The sequence below is a fragment of the Acomys russatus genome, chromosome 4 (genome assembly GCF_903995435.1).
Source record: "Acomys russatus chromosome 4, mAcoRus1.1, whole genome shotgun sequence".
In the NCBI taxonomy this organism is placed as follows: Eukaryota; Metazoa; Chordata; class Mammalia; order Rodentia; family Muridae; genus Acomys; species Acomys russatus.
In genome coordinates, this window is record NC_067140.1 from 56,870,350 (window position 1) to 56,887,304 (window position 16,955).

General features: G+C 51.3%; 1 protein-coding gene across 2 annotated transcripts in view; it reads left to right on the forward strand.

The window, feature by feature from the left end:
- Positions 1–15,457, forward strand: part of Stard9 (StAR related lipid transfer domain containing 9) — an 85,209-nt gene extending 69,752 nt beyond the window's left edge. For both annotated transcript variants that reach the window (XM_051144467.1, XM_051144468.1), the window contains 12 exons: positions 375–2,957; positions 3,153–10,601; positions 10,737–10,934; positions 11,331–11,514; positions 11,869–12,006; positions 13,352–13,469; positions 13,567–13,688; positions 13,879–13,943; positions 14,045–14,247; positions 14,411–14,490; positions 14,662–14,820; positions 15,203–15,457. In XM_051144467.1, coding sequence (XP_051000424.1) covers positions 375–2,957; positions 3,153–10,601; positions 10,737–10,934; positions 11,331–11,514; positions 11,869–12,006; positions 13,352–13,469; positions 13,567–13,688; positions 13,879–13,943; positions 14,045–14,247; positions 14,411–14,490; positions 14,662–14,820; positions 15,203–15,304 — 11,401 coding nt within the window. In that variant the 3' untranslated portion in view covers positions 15,305–15,457. The remainder of the gene's footprint in view (positions 1–374; positions 2,958–3,152; positions 10,602–10,736; positions 10,935–11,330; positions 11,515–11,868; positions 12,007–13,351; positions 13,470–13,566; positions 13,689–13,878; positions 13,944–14,044; positions 14,248–14,410; positions 14,491–14,661; positions 14,821–15,202) is intronic.
- Positions 15,458–16,955: the final 1,498 nt, after the last annotated feature.

Here is a 16,955-nt window from a genome sequence, read left to right on the forward strand (position 1 = left end):
AAATGGGTCAGTTCTGTAGATAGTACCACTTCATAGATTTATCTGCTTGATTTTTTTATAGTATTAAAATTGTTCCTGTTTTCCTCACATAGCCAATTGCTTGAAACATAATTTAATTAAACCTTTTCCCAAGACAAAGCAGTTGGGGGTGGTGACTGAGTGACAGTATGCATCTGAGACCCCTGAAAGCCAGGGTTCTATTGTCAGTGGTCTGCTTTTGTATGCATTGATCTGAGGATTGTGGGACACAGAGGGTGACACTGGTTTGCTGTCCAACCTCTCTCAGAGCAAACAAAGTGGAATGCCATATTCCTTCTAGTGACAGGACATGGGGGGACATTACTTCTCTGAAATGGCTTTCCTTATCTTCACAGTGTGTTCATGAACTGGGATCCTTCCACCATGTCACCACCTGTGCCTGACCCAACTCACCAAGTGCCAGAGAAAACTCTCTCAGCAGATACCATTCCCCAGGCTAGTGCTTACACTCCAAGGACAGAGTACCTGGGTAGGAACGGCCTTCATCCATCAGGCTGGAGGAAATTCTTTCCAACCAGGGGAGCCTCAACCAGGAGGGGAGTCTCTACCCCAGACACCTGTCTCACTGAGAGCCGCAAGTCTCTAAATAGACAAGAAACTGAGTCATTGGGGAGGCAGCCCTGTCAGATGTCATCTCAGAGCTTAGTGACTCTGTGCCAATCAACAAAGAAGCTGAAGCCAAGGGATGGTTCATGGACCCTGACTCCTGCTGCCCAGCCCAGAAGAGCTAAGGGATCAGCAGCCTCCGGCAGCAGGCAAACTGGGTGGCCAAAAGCAGGGAGCTGTGGGACCTACAAGGATCCTAAGGAAACCGCTTCTGACTCTTATCTCAGTGGACCTGAGCAAGCAGCTGGCCATGGAAAAGTAGGCAAGACTTTTCAGGCAGGAGCCAAACAACCTCCTCCAAGCAGGGCATCAAATAAGCATCAGAGGGTGCTAGCAGCTAGGGTCAGAGATATTGCCAGAAAGGTCTCTCATTTACCTTATGGCAGTTCTTTAAAAAAACAGCTTAATGCATGGGATCCAGACACCCTGGCCTCCACAGGTTCGAGGTCCACAGTAGACTGTGCAAAGAAAAAGGACAATGATTTATCTGATACTGAGAGCAATTACTCAGTGGACTCTCTCTCTTACGTCTATGCCAAAGGTCCAAGGGAGCTGCCGAAGCCACGGGGCCTTCAGGGGAACTGGGATCTCCAAGATCCTGAGGGCTCTGAAAATGACAACAGTCAACTGTCTGAGGACTCACTTGTTGAAAAAGGATTCCAAAGCCCCCCCGAAAACTCAGGGGGTGAGTATTCTACGAAGGACCGTGGGCATTCAAGGGCCAGAACTTCAGCCTTTGTCAAGGGCCTCTCCAGGCACTCAGACAGCAGCTTATGTACTCAATCACACAGGAGCTTTTCTCTGGATAGCCTTATCGATGCTGACGAACTGAGAGGAGACAGACAAGAGGAGCCTTGCCTTGGTTCTGCTGATGAGGCGCCTACAGAGACTTTTTGGCACCTGCAGAAGGCTGCCTTGCCTGCGGTAGATCAGGAGGCAATGCGCAGGCCTAGCCCTCTCAGCCACAGAACGGGAGTCGAGGTGAAAGTCTTTTTGCCAAAAAGCAATTCATTTTACCTTAATCCTCATTTTCAGTCCTATTGTGAGCAGGCTGAGTCAGAGATGGAGGCAAGCTATTCCGAACAAACCAACTCTCTGCAAGGTGTGGAGCTTGCAAGAGAAAGCCCGCTGGCATCTGTGGACTCATGGTTTTCTTGTGACTCTAAAGTCGACCCCAGCAGCCCTTCAGGGATTGTACATACTTTATGCCTAAGTCCTGACGTTCATGAACTTCAGCCCCATGGTGAGAAGCCTAGACACTGGCTAAACATCGAAGAAGTAAAGCCACCAGGTACAGTCCTGCCATGTAGTCCCCGAGGCAGTCCTGAGCCATCCTGCAGTTCAGATTTGTATGCGGCCTCTGCTGCTGATACATCTAAGCCCTCAGTCTGTGGATGCCAAAAGCTCCTTCAGTCAGGAGCTGATGGTGCCTTTCAGGGCAGAGAAGTCCCTGACCTGACCTACCAGGCTGTCTCTGAAGAGTCCCACAGTTCTGAGATGTCGAGTGTGCCGGCTCCTTCTGCTACCTCAGTCACTCACGAAGGCAGCATTCGTGAGAAGGATTGGGCTGCCCTTCAGCAAAAGTATCTCCTTGACCTCTCTAATTCTGTTCTGGAGGCTGTAGAGGAGCCCAGGCCAGTCCTCCCCTTCCTGGAGGAAGACTCCAACTCCCTGGCTGAGGCGTCTGATAAAGTAGATACTCAGTTGCCAGTTGGCCCTGGAGTATGTAGAAATTTAACTTTCAGCCACTTTCCAGTCCACCTATCCAAAGCCTGGCCCTTAGAAGCAGAGGAAGACCATGACAGGCTAAGGGCCGACTTAGAGTGTGCTTCTCACCTCGTCAGTACCACTGAGACGGTGAGTTATAATGGGGCGTGCCCAGCAGACCTAGAATCACTGGCTTCTGGATCTATAAATGCACAGGCCTGTACAGCGGGAAACAAGGTACCTGGTTCTATGACAGAAGCATGGCAAGTCAATCGGGCCGGCTTGGAAGGGTACCTTCAGAGTGGCAGGAACCCTGGCCTGATAACTTCCTCTGGGCAGAATTTCTTCCAGAAGAGGACTTGCCACAGTCATCATCCCTCAGCCACTGAAGTAGACCCTTGGCCTCAAGATGGGGCTCTTCTCAGGAAAAACACTGCAGGTCAGCCAGGACTGGTAAGCCAGCACCCCCTGCTGGAAGAGAAGGCAGCTCCTTTTCAATCTTCCCTGCAGCCACCTGCCTTGGAAACGTTCTATGTAACCAAAAGCAGGGATGCCTTGACAGAAACTGCCTTAGAGATTCCCGCCTGCAGGGAAGCCTGGGTGCTGTCCCCACCACCCAGAGAAGCCTGGGTGCCGTCCCCACCGCCTAGAGAAGCCTGGGTGCCGTCCCCACCATCCAGAGAAGCCTGGGTGCCGTCCCCACCGCCCAGGGAAGCCTGGGTGCCGTCCCCACCGCCCAGGGAAGCCTGGGTGCCGTCCCCACCGCCCAGGGAAGCCTGGGTGCTATCCCCACCGCCCAGGGAAGCCTGGGTCCCGTCCCCACCACCCAGGGAAGCCTGGAGCTGTGGTCACAGCTATCAAGTCCTCCAGAAAGCCCACTGGAAGAGTAATTTGCCCAAGTTGCTGCAAAGCCAGAATTCTAAGATCGACTCATCTGAACAGGCAACAACAAAGAAGCCAACTGATCTGGACACAGGGGAAGGTCCTGAAGAACTGGAAGAATGCTCTAGAAATGTGAGAGAGGAAGAGGACCATGATCCCGCCTACTGTTTTATTGCTGGGAACAGACATCATCTCCCTCCTACCAGCCTAAAAGCTTCTGAGTGTAGAAATCAACTTGGAATTTTAAATAAAAAATACAGCCTCTCAGTACACGAGGAAGGAGAAGGGGCCTCCTCAGGGTGTCACTGCAGCATTGCCTTTGATGGCTCTGAGTCAAAGACTCTGTTCTTCATTTGTGATTCCAAAGCAAGCTCGGAAGAACAGAGCGAGCTCCTGCCGCAGAGACAGGCCTGTGGTGTGCCCAGTCAGACTTCTGGAGTCGGGTCTGATTTCATTGGTAAAATCACCAACTTCGACCTGGACAAGGGCATACCAGAGGAAACTGCTGTTTCTCTGAAGCCCAGATCCCTCCACTGTCGAGTAAGCAGCCCTGTGGCCACAGCCGGAGGTGGAAGTCCAACACACAAGTGGGAGGGGAGGAAGGAAACCGCGCTTCTCAGGGAAGTGATTTCCAAAGACATCCGAGGAGAGTTTAGTCTTCCAGGAGCTCAGTATACCTGTGAGAGGTGCCGTCTTGTTCTGTGCTCTCAGCAAAGAAAGCCCAGCGAGTGCAAAGCCCACAGGCAATCCCAGGAAATGAAGTCCAAAGAAGAGCTTCTAGGAGAGACACAGAGTAAAGGAGCTAATAGCGCCGATGAAATGGCTAGGCTCATCCGGAGTGTGATGCAGCTGGAGACTGGCATCTTAGAAATGGAATGCAGGCAGAATAAGGATCTTCACGCTTCCCACATGCCAGGTACAGAGTTCATGCTCCAGGACCTACAGGACCAGGAGAGGCCTGACCATGTCCTGATGCCAGAAAGCTCTGGGGAACATTTATTCTTTGAGGACCAGCCATCTTCTCCAGTACAGGTAGAGGATGGTACAGGAGACAGCAAAGCTGGGGAAGTAGAGGGTAACAGTGCTGTCGGTAATGATGCCCAGGCCCAGAAACTCCTAGGCTGCCCCTGCAGACCAAGGGAATGTGCACAAACGAGGCAGTCTAGGAGAGAGCACTCACACCCACCACCAGGAGAAGACAGACTTGCCAGGGACCCATGTGATTCTTTGTGCAAAGGTGTAGCCGTCAGAGAGCCTAGCAGCATTTCCCTTCACTCAAGGAGAAGGAAAGCATTAGCTAGAACTCTGCCATTGCAGCCCAGCACAGCGAGATCTCCTGAACTGGATGATGAGCTTCTAAAAGCAACAGCAAACTACCAAGATCAGGCGTGGGCCTTGGAAAGTTTCAAGGAACCAGAGACTTTGGAAAGTTTTCAGGAAAGCCAATTTGTTGAACTCCCAGGTGATTCAAAGGTGCAGGGCGCAAAAGCTCAAGGGAGAGCTGAAGAGATGACCATGAAAAGGGGAGGGAGCCTACAGGAAGAAGAGAGTATGGTCTCGTCAACTCAGAAACGTCCTGATCCAAGCCAGCATTGTAAGGGCGCATTTTTCAGCCAGCAGGCCATCTCTGCATTCCACAACCAGACAGGCTTCTCTGCAGCTCAGCCTTATGGAGGGTGGAGTGGTACCCAACCCATGCAGTCTCCAAGCTTACCAAGAGGCTGTTTGCATGCCTCTGATACAGAAGACATCTCTTCACTTGAGCACATGTTAGAGCCTACGATGGTGGAAATTACTAGGAGTTGTTTGACAACTGGAGTAGGGCATCAGGATCACAGTGGGGAGACCAGAAGCTGTAGCCCGCAGGGAAGCGCTGCCGAGGAAGCTTCCACCACACACACTGCCTGGTGTGGATCTGTCATGCCCATGGCCATGAGAACTAATGGCCAGTCTGTTATACCGGCCAGCATTTTACTAGAAGCTGAAGACTGGGTAACAGTAAGCATTAGCCCCCAGGGAGATCAGAAAGGGGACCTCAGAGTTACTTCAACAGGCTTGACTACCCAGGAAGGCTTAGGTTCTGAAGCTGAGGCAACTATACAAAAAGAAATAAAAACCAGTTCCTTGGACAGGGTTTCAGGGCAGACTGAGAAGAGGGCCAGTTTCCTCTTACAAAAAGATAGTGACCAGGGGGAGGAGCAAAGGCAGAAGGCAGAGGAGACATCTGGAGATCAACAGTCTGCTAGCTCTGCTCGCTTAACATCCATGTCTGGACTGAGGGCGCCTGATCCAGAACCTCTGCCACTACTAGACTCCTCTGTCCATGCCTCCATATGCCTGGCTATCTTGGCAGAGATCAGACAGGCCAAAGCACAGAGGACGAAGCTTAGTGACTTTGCAGCTGAGCAGACAGTCCTTCCTTACGAGCCTTCACAAGAAGCTGTGTGTTTGTCAGAGGCTGCTGGTAGGTCTGAGAAGCAAATGGTTAAGTTAGGGTCGGGTACCAGCAGGCATGAGCTTGAAGCACAAAGACTGCAAGTGGCATCTCCACCCCCATGCACGCCTGCAGACCTCTTGGCTGATAAGAGGAAAGCCCAGGCCAATGCAGGGAGTTTTCATCATCTGCCTAACCCTGAAACTGACAGAGGACCAGGGCATCACTTGCTCGCTTCCTCTCACACCATCCCAGATTCAGACAAAAGATGCGGTACTGGAGAGAGAAGGCAATTCTGGGGAGCAAGTAGATGGCCTGATTCTTCTGAAGTCAAAGAGGAAAAGAAGGAAACATCTAGAACACTGTCCTCTGTTTATCCTTTGGCCCCAGACAGGCTTCTTTCTGTACCACCTGTAGAGCAGGATGTGAGGGTGGGATCAGAGAGAGTGTCAGTTTTACCTTCTCAAACTTGTTGTGATGACCCTGGTGGGACTCTGCACAGGCAGAGTCAGTTGACTGCACGGGAAACAGCAGAGAGTATATCCTTCAGTGGGCAGGACAGGATCCCGGAGGAGCATCAGGAACTTAGAAGTCTAGAGAGCACCCGTGGAGGAGGCTCGGCTGAGAGCTCAGTAACCTCACAGGAAGGAAAAGCAGTCTGTGCTGAGTGTCAGCCTGTGGTCTGTGGTGCTGGGAATGCTGCTGGCCTTTCAAGGCCTAAGCAAGACTGTGTTCATCGCTTGGACACTTCCACGGGCTTAGAAGAAATGAAGGCAAGCCCAAAGCCATGTGTTGCCCAGCTCAGCGTCCCTAGAAAGGTTGAGGCAGAAGCTCATGTGTGGCATCCTGTCAAGTGGAAAAATGTTGGCTCTGGCCTGGCAGAAGCCTGTGGGGCTGACAGCAAATATACAAGGTCAACTCCGTTGCTAGATCAGAGACCTAGCCTGCATCCCAGTGCAGTTAGAGAAGAGGCTCCAGGTCTGTGCCCAGAGCACCTTGTCTTCAAGGGGAGCACTGGAGACAGCAGGACACTTGACACATCTTGTGAGGAGGAAGAGGACAGAACTGTTCCTTGCCCTCAACTAGGTGGTTCTCAACCTGCTGTTCATCCCTACTACTCTCCTTCTTCTGCCTTGCCCTGTTGTATTGAAGGTGTCCCCAGGAGGGGAACCCCTTCTGCTGCTCCACATCCTGTCTGCTCACCCTTCATAGTGCCATCGAGGGCCCGTGAAGTGGATAGAACAATCGAGAGCTTTCCCAAAGAGACTCAAGTGTTTTTGGAACGTGGCCTCAAGCACCAACATGCTAATGGAGACGTTGGGCCTGCAGATAGCAGCATTCCACCCCCAACCACGACAGCTGCTGTCTCCTCTCCAGCTTACAGCTGCAGCTCCCTTTCCACCTCTGAAGTGAGGGCAGATTGCCTCACCCACACAGTTGCTGGAGGAAGGTCAGTTGAAGGTGCTGGGGAAGAGACTTCAGGGAGGAAGGCCAGTATTATCCACGAGGATGCTTCTCCATCCAGCCCCGCAGGCACGCACTCTGAGCCACTGAGCACTTTGAAGGATAATTCTGAGGGTGAGAATGCACAGGCAGCACAAGCTGAGGCAGAACCCCCTGCAGTGCCTCGGGGAGCACAGGCCTGTCATTTAAATGAAGGATCTGTGGGTGGTGAGCTGCTGATAGCAGCTCAGAATGGACATTTAGAAAACACCATCAGATGCTGTTCAGAAAATACACAACCTTCTGCTGAGGTCAGGGGTCACAGTTCCTTGGGTCCTCAAGCCAATATTGTAGACCTGTTAAAACATCCCTGCCAACCTCAGGTGGAGACTTTGTGGGAGGAAGAAGAGCAACAAAGAGACCAAGCTTTAGAAGGCGGCCAAGACCACGCCCAAGTTAGACATCTAGTACCTTCTGATAAGGATGGCTTTGATGGCTCTCAGACTAGAGCTGGTGAAAGAGAGGAGATGGTTGTGACCAAGTCTTCTGTGTCCCACACTTTCTTTTCAGACTTTGAAGACCTAGCTTCTCTGCCCTTGGGGCAAACTGAACCCTCACAGCCTGTTTCCCAGACTCCTAGCCAGCTCTGCTCTGGAAAGGAGCACCTGGCTCCTCGTCCCAGGCACGCGCTTCCTGTGATTGCAATCTTCTCTGGCCCCAAGACTGCCAGGTATTCCCCTAGGCCTCAGTTCTCCGTGGTCAGCTCATCTCGGTCTCTTCACAAACTAAATTTGAGTGTGGAGCCTTCTTCCCCCAAAGATGAAGACGCACAGGGGCCAAACAGATTGTGGGGCCCACATCTCAGGGGTCGTTCCTCAGAAAAGCCAGTCTCAGTGTCTCCAAGAACCCAGGACTGCAGTCCAAAAGCTTCATGTAACTCAAACAGTAGCCCCATTGGTCACAAGCCCCTGAGACCTGTCATTCCTCCTTACCCAACGTCTACCACTGTGTCATGTATGCCAACGCCTGATCTCATGACCAACTCGATGCCTGGTACTTTGGAACAGGCCCATCAAGGAAAGACAGATAAACTGAGTGTCCAGGGTATGCCAGAGAACTATCACTCTCAGGTGGACAAAGAAATGCTGCACTTTGGTTCTAGTGACATAAGTCCCTATGTCCTGCCCTGGTGTCCACAGGGACCTGTGCATATTGGCTGGAAGCAGTATGTGTTTGGAAGTGCAGTTGATGTCCCTTGTAGCCAGAAACCCCAATGCCTAATGCCATCAGATATGGCTTGCTGCTCCAGCACAGACAATGCCCTGGAAGACAAAAGGTCCCCGTTTCACTCCCATCTCAGGACTTATGCCCAAACTCGTGATCTATCAAACATACACAGTAGTATTGACAACGACCAAAGTTCAAACAAAGGCTGGGAAATACGGAGTTCCTCACTTGCCGTGAGGGAGCCCTGTGTCTTGTTTGGCTCTGAGGGAGTTGCCCCAACTTTGGGTCCTGACAAGAAGCCCCCATCCAAGGGCCCTTCTGAGGAAATAGGCTTTCTGAGGAGTGAGCGGCCTCTGGCTGGGAGGAGTGCTGCAGCTCAGGCCGATGAGATTGTACTGTTCTGCCCATCAGAGACAGGCTGTGCTGTGAGGCAGGCCAGGACGAATGCCTCTGAGCAGGGGACACACAGCCTGGGCTGCAGGCTCCACTCGAGTTGCACCGATATCTCCGCTCAGACTAATGACAGCACAATGTCCGACTCTGAGCTGGCTTCCTGGACCAGCATGCACAACCTGTCTCTCCACCTCTCACAGCTTCTGCACAGCACTTCAGAGCTGCTCGGGAGTCTCTCAAAGCCAAGTGTGGTCCCAAAGGAGCAGAAAATCAAGAATGAGTCCCCAGATGAGGCCCTGCAGGCCGTCATGATGGACAGTTCTACTCAGACCACTATGGATGAGGCCATCCAAACAGATCTGGCCTTACCTCCTCTGCCCTTCCAGGCCCCAGAAGTCAAGCCTCAAAAAGTCAGTGTGATCCTTGAAGTGATAGACTCTGGCATCACCACCGTGACTCAAAAAAGGGGAGCTAGCCCAGTGTTGTTTCAGAAGAGAGAGGCAGACGTGACAACAGAAGCTCAAGACCTCTGTGAAGCAAGCACCCACTATAAGCTGCAGAGCCCTCCTGTGCCCTCACCACACTTGAGCTTTCAGAAAGCACATCTTGGGCAGGACCTTACTTTTGTGAACCCCCCAGATTCTCCTGATGGTTCCCCACCTCCCAGCCTGCAGCCAGAGGAACCCTGCACGGTGGTCAGCAGTCCTGGAATGTCCTACCACTCAGGAGAGTTCACCCAGGAGCCTAGCACCCAGAAGAAGGTGGGCCTATCAAGTGCTGCGCTGGTGGATAGGGCTTCCTCGCCAATCCTTACATTTAGTGCCAGCACCCATGAGTTAAGCAACCCTCTAGACTCTTTCGCTCTATCAGTTCCGTCAGCTTACCCTCCTGAAGACTTCCAGAAGGTTGACATCAGTTCAGACCTTGCTGTTAGTGACCCAAGACCGCCAACGGATAATTCTCAAGCCAGTGATAAGTCCGATGTCTCTCAGAAGGCTGAGTCTCTGGATAGAGAAGGCAAGAGCTCCTTAGAAAGTTCTAAGAGATTATCCCTTGACCCTAGCTCCTCATGCAGCCAACAGCAGAGCTCTAGTGTCCACATTAGTTTCTTTGGGCAGGTCCCTCAGCAGCCTCAGCCCAAAAGCACCACTGGAGACCAAAGCAGACTGCCATCTCCACCACCAAGGCACAGGAAGCTAGGTGGCAGCTTTGTGCCTGAGAAGGTGGCTTCCATAGAGCATGGTCCACAGAGCAGGAGGAGGCCAAGCCAGTGGCAGGGCAGGGCAGCAAATGAGTATGAGAGCCCAGCATTTATTGTAGAGCCACAAGCCAGTGTGGAACGACTCTCTTCATGGAGAGGCCTTCAGCCCCTTCGCCCTTGTCCTCTCTCTTTCACCACAGGGCTTCAAAGTCCTGCTGTAGAGCCTCCTCAGGCCTGCCAACCTGTGGGGCTTCTCTGTCCTGGTTCACATATACTTGTGACCCCTGGTCCCCAGCATCACAGCTTGAGGGACCTCCCAGTTCATAACAAGCTTAATAACTGGTATGGAGTTCAGGATGGACCTGGTAGGAGGCTGCATGTCAGTGAGGATCTAGGAGTTGGGTGCGACTCCAGTTCTGTAGACCCAACACACAGGCCCCTGCAGCCTCCTGACAACGACAGCCAGGGCCCCGAGTGGCTCAGACTGAAGCACATCCCCTTACAAGTTGGGGTCCAGAAACCCTCACTCAGTGTGGAACTCGCAGAAGCAAAACTACACCATGGCTTTGGGGAGACAGATGCCCTGCTGAAGGTGCTGCAGAGCGGGACAGGGGATGTGCTTGCTCCTGAAGAGCCTGCTGTGTTGTCCTGGGAGGAGCGCCACACCAGGTAAGAGCCCTGGGCCTGAAGAGTGGGCAAGGTGAAGTGGAACCTGGCACTGCCCTTTGCTCTTCTTGTATTTTCCACAAGGTCAAAGGACTGCAGGGTTGAGGCCATGTAGGAATCAATCACATTTTGTCTCAGGCAGGAAAAGTCTGTAGAGACCCTTAGGAATGACAGAACTGTGCGACTTTATAACTTTCGTCGAACACGAAGCCTCAGTCCCCAGAAACAACCCAGCTTCCTGCCCAGCAAGGATCTCCCCACTTGGGAACGTGACTTGCCCAGCAGACGCCGAGAGTACCTGCAGCAGCTGAGGAAAGATGTCGTGGCCACCACTAGGTAAGGGCGACTGCAGGAGCCCATGTGGGAGCTGGGACTGTAATTTGAACATCCCAGAGGCTCTTCCATGCCTCTGGATAAACTGAGGTAGATGTGGGGGAGTCTGGGGCAAATGGAAATGGGATCTGTAGGAGGGAAAGGGGTACACAGGTGCAGGAGATGGGCAGAGGGAAGTTACATGGGAAAGTGTTGGGCAGAGGGACTCCAAAGGTGTGCAGGTTTGTGTGCCAAGGACTTAGGATGGCTTGTTCCTCTCTAGAAACCTAAGAATGTAAAATGATGACTGTGCAGGCAACAGGAGGCTGTGCTGAGCTGAGTCAGCTGGGATGGGCAGGACAGTACTTTGATGCACGCACCATGTTAGACGGTGTCTTTTCACCCTGTGGCCTTCCCTAGGATCCCAGAACCAGCCTCAAGATCTGCCCACCCTCCCTCCCACATCGATCTGATGCTTCGAGACTATCTTCGGGCCCGTGAGGAGGCCAAGCTGGAGATTGCCCAGGCTCGGGATCGGCTCAGGGAACGGACTGAACAGGAAAAGAAGAGAATCCGCCAGCAGATCATCTCCCAGCTGCTGAAGGTGGGGAAGGAGGCATCCTCTGCCTTAGGACAGCTACATCCCAGACCCTGACAGCCTTCACTTGGCCTGTTTGCGAGTCTGGTGATCCATTTGGAGAGTGCAGGGCTCTGCTTCCAGCCCTTAGCAGACCACTGTTGTCCCAGGCCAGAGCGTGGGGGGAGGAGGCTTCTGTTGGAGTCAGGGATGTGGGGAAGCATGGAGAGTTGTGGCTTCTGGAAAGTAGGTGGGAGGCTATAGCAGGAGGCTTTGGGGGGTGAGTGGTGGCAGCTGTGGAGGTTGAGAGGGCAGATCTGGGAAGAGGATGTGGTAGGGAGAGTGTATCACCAGAAGCTAGCTTATCTGTCTTCTTCCCAGGAGGAGGAAAAACTCCAAACTCTAGCCCACTCCAGCTCTCTGTGTACCAGCTCCAATGGAAGCATATCTTCTGGTGTCACATCTGGTTACAACAGCAGCCCAGCTTTCTCAGGCCACCTCCAGTCCCTAGAAGTTGTGGTGAGTGGGCGTACAACAGGAAGTTTCTGGGATGAAAAGTGTGTGTAGGATCTATGTTTTCTCAAGGTCTTTGCTGATGTGAGCCCTTCCTGGGTGCCTTTGGTTTAGGTCCTGTTGCCCCCACAGTATTGTGGACCATGGTGGTGGTGGGTTGGAGTGGTGAAAGCAAATGGTTCTAGGTTCTGGCAGGTGCTGTGCAGGTGAGAGGGAGATGACAAACAGAACACTGGCTCCAGGAAGCTCAATGCTGGGAGATATCTTTGTATGTTTAAATGCTAATACCTAGGGACAAGAGAGAGGTGGAGAAAGAACGGGTTCCTAAGGGTTTCAGGCCTAAAAATGACTCAGGACTATCTGCTGCAGTAGGAGGGATGGAATAAGGGAGGAGGGAAAACGTTTTTAAAGTATACACTTAGTGTGCATATGCATGCACATCCCACATCCCTCATGTGGAGGTCAGAAGACAGCTTTCAGTATTGGTTCTGTCTCAGGCTTGGTGGCAGGCACCTTTGCCTGGTGAATCATCTCTCTTGCCCATATTTTTGTTCCACTGAGGAGCTGGTTGAGATAGTGTACTCAGCAAAGACAGTAGAGACCCAGTGGCTCTTCTGGCTCAGTGCTGCACCTGGCCAGGACCAAGGTTTGCTGTCCAGAACTCATTACTTCCTCCTCATCTTGCTTTCATTTTAACTTTATTACCCACACTAATCCCCTCCAGAGATGGCCTCCTTGTTGCCACAGGTACAGGTGATGTCTCACGTACTGACCCTTGAGTGTGGCCATTCAGTAGAGGGCTCCATCCTCAGGTACTGGTTATCATGATTGCTGTGGCAGCTGATCTGCAAGCAATCCTTTAAGCCTGTGGCCTGGGCAGGGAAGCCTTCCTGGCTAGTGTCTACTGCTGTAAGCTCTTGAGGCATCTGTCTTAGTCACTGCTCTATTGTGGTAAAGAGACACACATGGCCAAGGCAACTCTTACAAAAGAAAGCATGTCATTGGGAGGGCTTTGCTTACAGTGTCAGCTCAGTCCATTATCATGGCAGGGAGCATGGTGCTGGGGAGGCAGCTGAAAGCTATACTCTGCTCAACAGACAAACACTGAGCCTGGCATGGCTAACCCCAGTGACATACTTTCTGCAACGAGGCCACGCCTCCTAATCCTTTCAAATAGTGCCACTCACCAGTGATCAACAGTATCATTGTGAGTCCAAGGGCTTGAAGGCTTCCAGAGGATTCAAGTGTATGACTCTTTGGGGGCCATATTGACACCACCATAGCATCCAACCTCCTGAAGTCCCATTGCAATTGCTAGTGGGAGGTGTTTTGAGTATCTGCTGTTCTGCAGGAGGACTCTCAAGTGCCAGAGTTCCGAGACACTTGGATAGGGGACTGGCGGGTCCGCTCCACAGTGAGGAACAGTCACCTGTATCTGACTGGGCCTACCTGGAAGAGCTTAGCCCACAGTGAGTACAAAGCTTGGGGAATGGAGTCTAAGGGATTAACTGGTCCAGACTCTTTGGCCCCATGCCACTGTCCCACCACTTTTTCTCTTTGCTGTAGGCCGCAGAGCCTCCCTAGGCAGTAGCTGCTGCTCTCTCTCCGGCCTATCCAGCTTAGGGACCTGCTTCTCCTCCTCCTACCAGGATTTGGCCAAACACATCATCAACACGTCAATGGCAGATGTGAGTCTGTTCCTTCCCTTCTTCTGTTGATACAGCTGGACTTCGATGGGGAGGAAGAGGAAAGGGGGCAGGCAGATCAGGGCCACCAAGGCATGGGTGCTTCTGGAACTCTTCATCTTGACAAATGGGCATTTGGTAACTGTTACCTGACTGATGAACCTAGAGGCCTGGCTTTTATCCTCTGACCCAGGTAATGGCTGCTTGTTCAGATAATCTCCACAACCTCTTCAGCCGCCAGGCAACAGCTGGCTGGAAGTAAGTTATTTTGCTGAGCTTTGGTCCTTCCGCTGTCATTCTCTTCCTCCTCTGCTCTGCTTCCTGCAACACCTCATGCTGTACCTTCCTTTGTATCCAAGCTACCAGGGTGAGGAGCAGGAGGTACAGCTCTACCACAAGGAATTTTCTTCTACTCGACACGGCTTCCTGGGTGCAGGTGTGGTGTCCCAGCCACTCTCTCATGTGTGGGCAGCTGTGAGTGATCCCACTCTGTGGCCTCTATATCACAAGCCCATCCAGACAGCAAGGCTGCATCAGCGAGTGACCAACACTATCAGCCTGGGTGAGTCCAGGGGCCTGAAGGCTTCCAAAAGCCTGGCCACGGAGTCAGACGTAGAGGGTTGGAGCAGCACTGCTCAGCAAGTCTGTGCTAGGGATCCAAGTGTCGAGTAAAGCCAGACTTCTGAACATGGAAGGATCAATACTCAATCTGTCTGTCCTTCTAGTGTACTTGGTGTGCGACACCACACTCTGTGCGCTGAAGCAGCTGCGGGATTTCTGCTGTGTCTGCGTGGAAGCCAAAGAGGTGCCTATGTTGTGGTGGTAAAATGTTATGGGGTGAACGTGGGCTGAAGTGCCATGAGGTATAGGGTGGCTTGAGGGCTGGAGGCGTTACCACCCATCATCCTGACTAGCCTTAAAGATGTCCGTGTTCTGTCATTACACAGGCAGGACTCACGTATATCTCTGTCCCTAGGGGCACCTGTCAATTATGGCAGCTCAGTCTGTGTATGATACATCCATGCCAAGACCTAGCAGAAAAATAGTCCGAGGAGAGATCCTGCCCAGTGCCTGGGTCCTGCAGCCTGTCATCACGGAGGGGAAAGAAATAACCAGAGTCATTTTCCTTGCCCAGGTAACACTGCATCCTCTCATGGCATAGCTCTCTCTGCTGCATAGAATCCCTAGTTGCCAGGCCGTTTGGCCATAGTAGGCTCACAGTAAGGGGAATCAAAGAGGGGGGAATAATCAAGTTTATAGTCTTTGTGAAGCTCTCAGCACCAGAGCCTGACTTATATATATCCTATGGCTGATGATGGTGTCCTTAGGAACTAGACGGGCTCCCCCCTCACCTATCTTGTACAGCTCTCTACTCTCTCAGGCCAACTCTAATCGCATCACCGGGAGGGGAAAGCTAGTACTTAGGCCTCTTGAGATCTAAGTGCACCTCCAGTCAGCGCAGCCAGAGTGGCTGCTCCAGGTTTGTTGGTACCTTCAGTTTTTTCTTTTTCTTTCAGGTGGAGCTGGGTGCACCAGGCTTCCCTCCTCATCTTCTCAATTCCTTTATCAAACAGCAGCCGTTGGTTGTGGCCAAGCTAGCATCTTTCCTTGGTAGTTAGTATTGGTCCATGGAGATAGCATGGCTGAGATGTAAGCTCAGGACACCTGGGATTCTATAGTTACTTCTAAACCCCGAGGCAAGAAACGCCCAGGCTGCCTGTGGTTGCCAACTGTATAAATGGCACCAGCCCAGGGTGGCCAGCAAAAGCAGTACTTAGTTATCTGGTTACCCCTGAAGAGTGGGCAACCTGAAGCTCCTGACCGTAGCTGTCCGAAGAATGAAACTCAACTCACCTTCAGGATTTCTCACCTTTATTTCCTGTCATGGCACATCAAGTGTTCAAAGCCTGGGAAAAGCACAGACTGCAGAGCTGGAGACTGCAGTGCCTTGGCAAGGTACCTCCTTGGCAGATAACCATTGGCCTAGGCTGCTCTGGATCTGCCTCCGACACTCAGCTTCACTTTTTGATGGAGTGGCAGAAAGGACCAATGCAGACAGTTTAAAGAATCAACTGCGAACCAGAAACTGATTGAGATTGTTCTCTCATTGAACGTTTACATTTTACTATTCATATACTTTCCCCTGCCCCATTTACTGGCCATTGTGTATCGCTGGTAGTCAGTCAGTCTGCCTTGAGCTCAGTGTAATAGGAGACCACAGAAGAAACAGAGTATGGGGCCTGAAGACCAGTAAAGGATAGGGGCAGCTACATGCTGATTGCTAACAAGGTGGGAGGGATTTCAAACAGATTGTCTAAGAGAGGATTAAGTTCTGGCAGGTCTTGACCTTGTGCCAACATTTAAAACCTCTTCGTACCAAATGCTGAAAATCATGAGCCACCACACCTGGCACCCACTTCTTTTGATATAGCTCTGTTAACTGGGTAGGGTGTGGTGGAACATGCCTACAGCACTCTTGGTAGTAGACGCAGGAGGACCAGAAGTTCAAGATGATCCTCAGGTAGCCAGCCTGTTAAACACTAGACCCTGTCTTTTTTTTTTTTTTTTTTTTCCTGAGACAGGGTTTCTCTGTGTAGCCTTGGCTGTCCTGGATTCGCTTTGTAGACCAGGTTGGCCTCAAAATCACAGTGATCCACCTGCCTCTGCCTCCTGAGTGCTGGGATTACAGGTGTCCGCCACCACGCCCGGTTCAGACCCTGTCTTTTTTTTTTTTCCTTTTTTGGTTTTTTGAAACAGTCTCTCTCTGTGTTAGCCTTTTAGACCCTGTCTTAAGCAACAAAAATATCTAAGTACTGTTTTAATATGACAGAACAGAAAAAAGGGTTGTTTTCTTGGATCTTGGCCTGGTTGAACCCTTGCACATTTTTCATGTTCATCCAGAAACAGTAGGGATAAGAAATTCCCTTTATTTCTGTCACTCCAAATCTTTGGTGAAAGAAGGTCCTCTTATGGAGATAAGTCTAGTTAAAGGGCAATTTTCTTTATAAGATTTTTCTACCCTCTTAAGAGTATTTATACATTACCAACTGAATGTTTTAAAATTTGCTTTGAATTTATCTTTATGTGGTAATGCACTGTTATACATAATGCCTACTAATGTTTTCCTTACACACTTGCTTTTTTTTGTTTTTTGTTTTTTTGTTTTTGAGTCAGGATCTTACTCTGTATATAGCTTCAGTCCTAAACTAAAGGCAGAGGCCACCATGCAGTTTCTACCTCTTTTGTGCCTTACTGAGACTGTTGACCTAA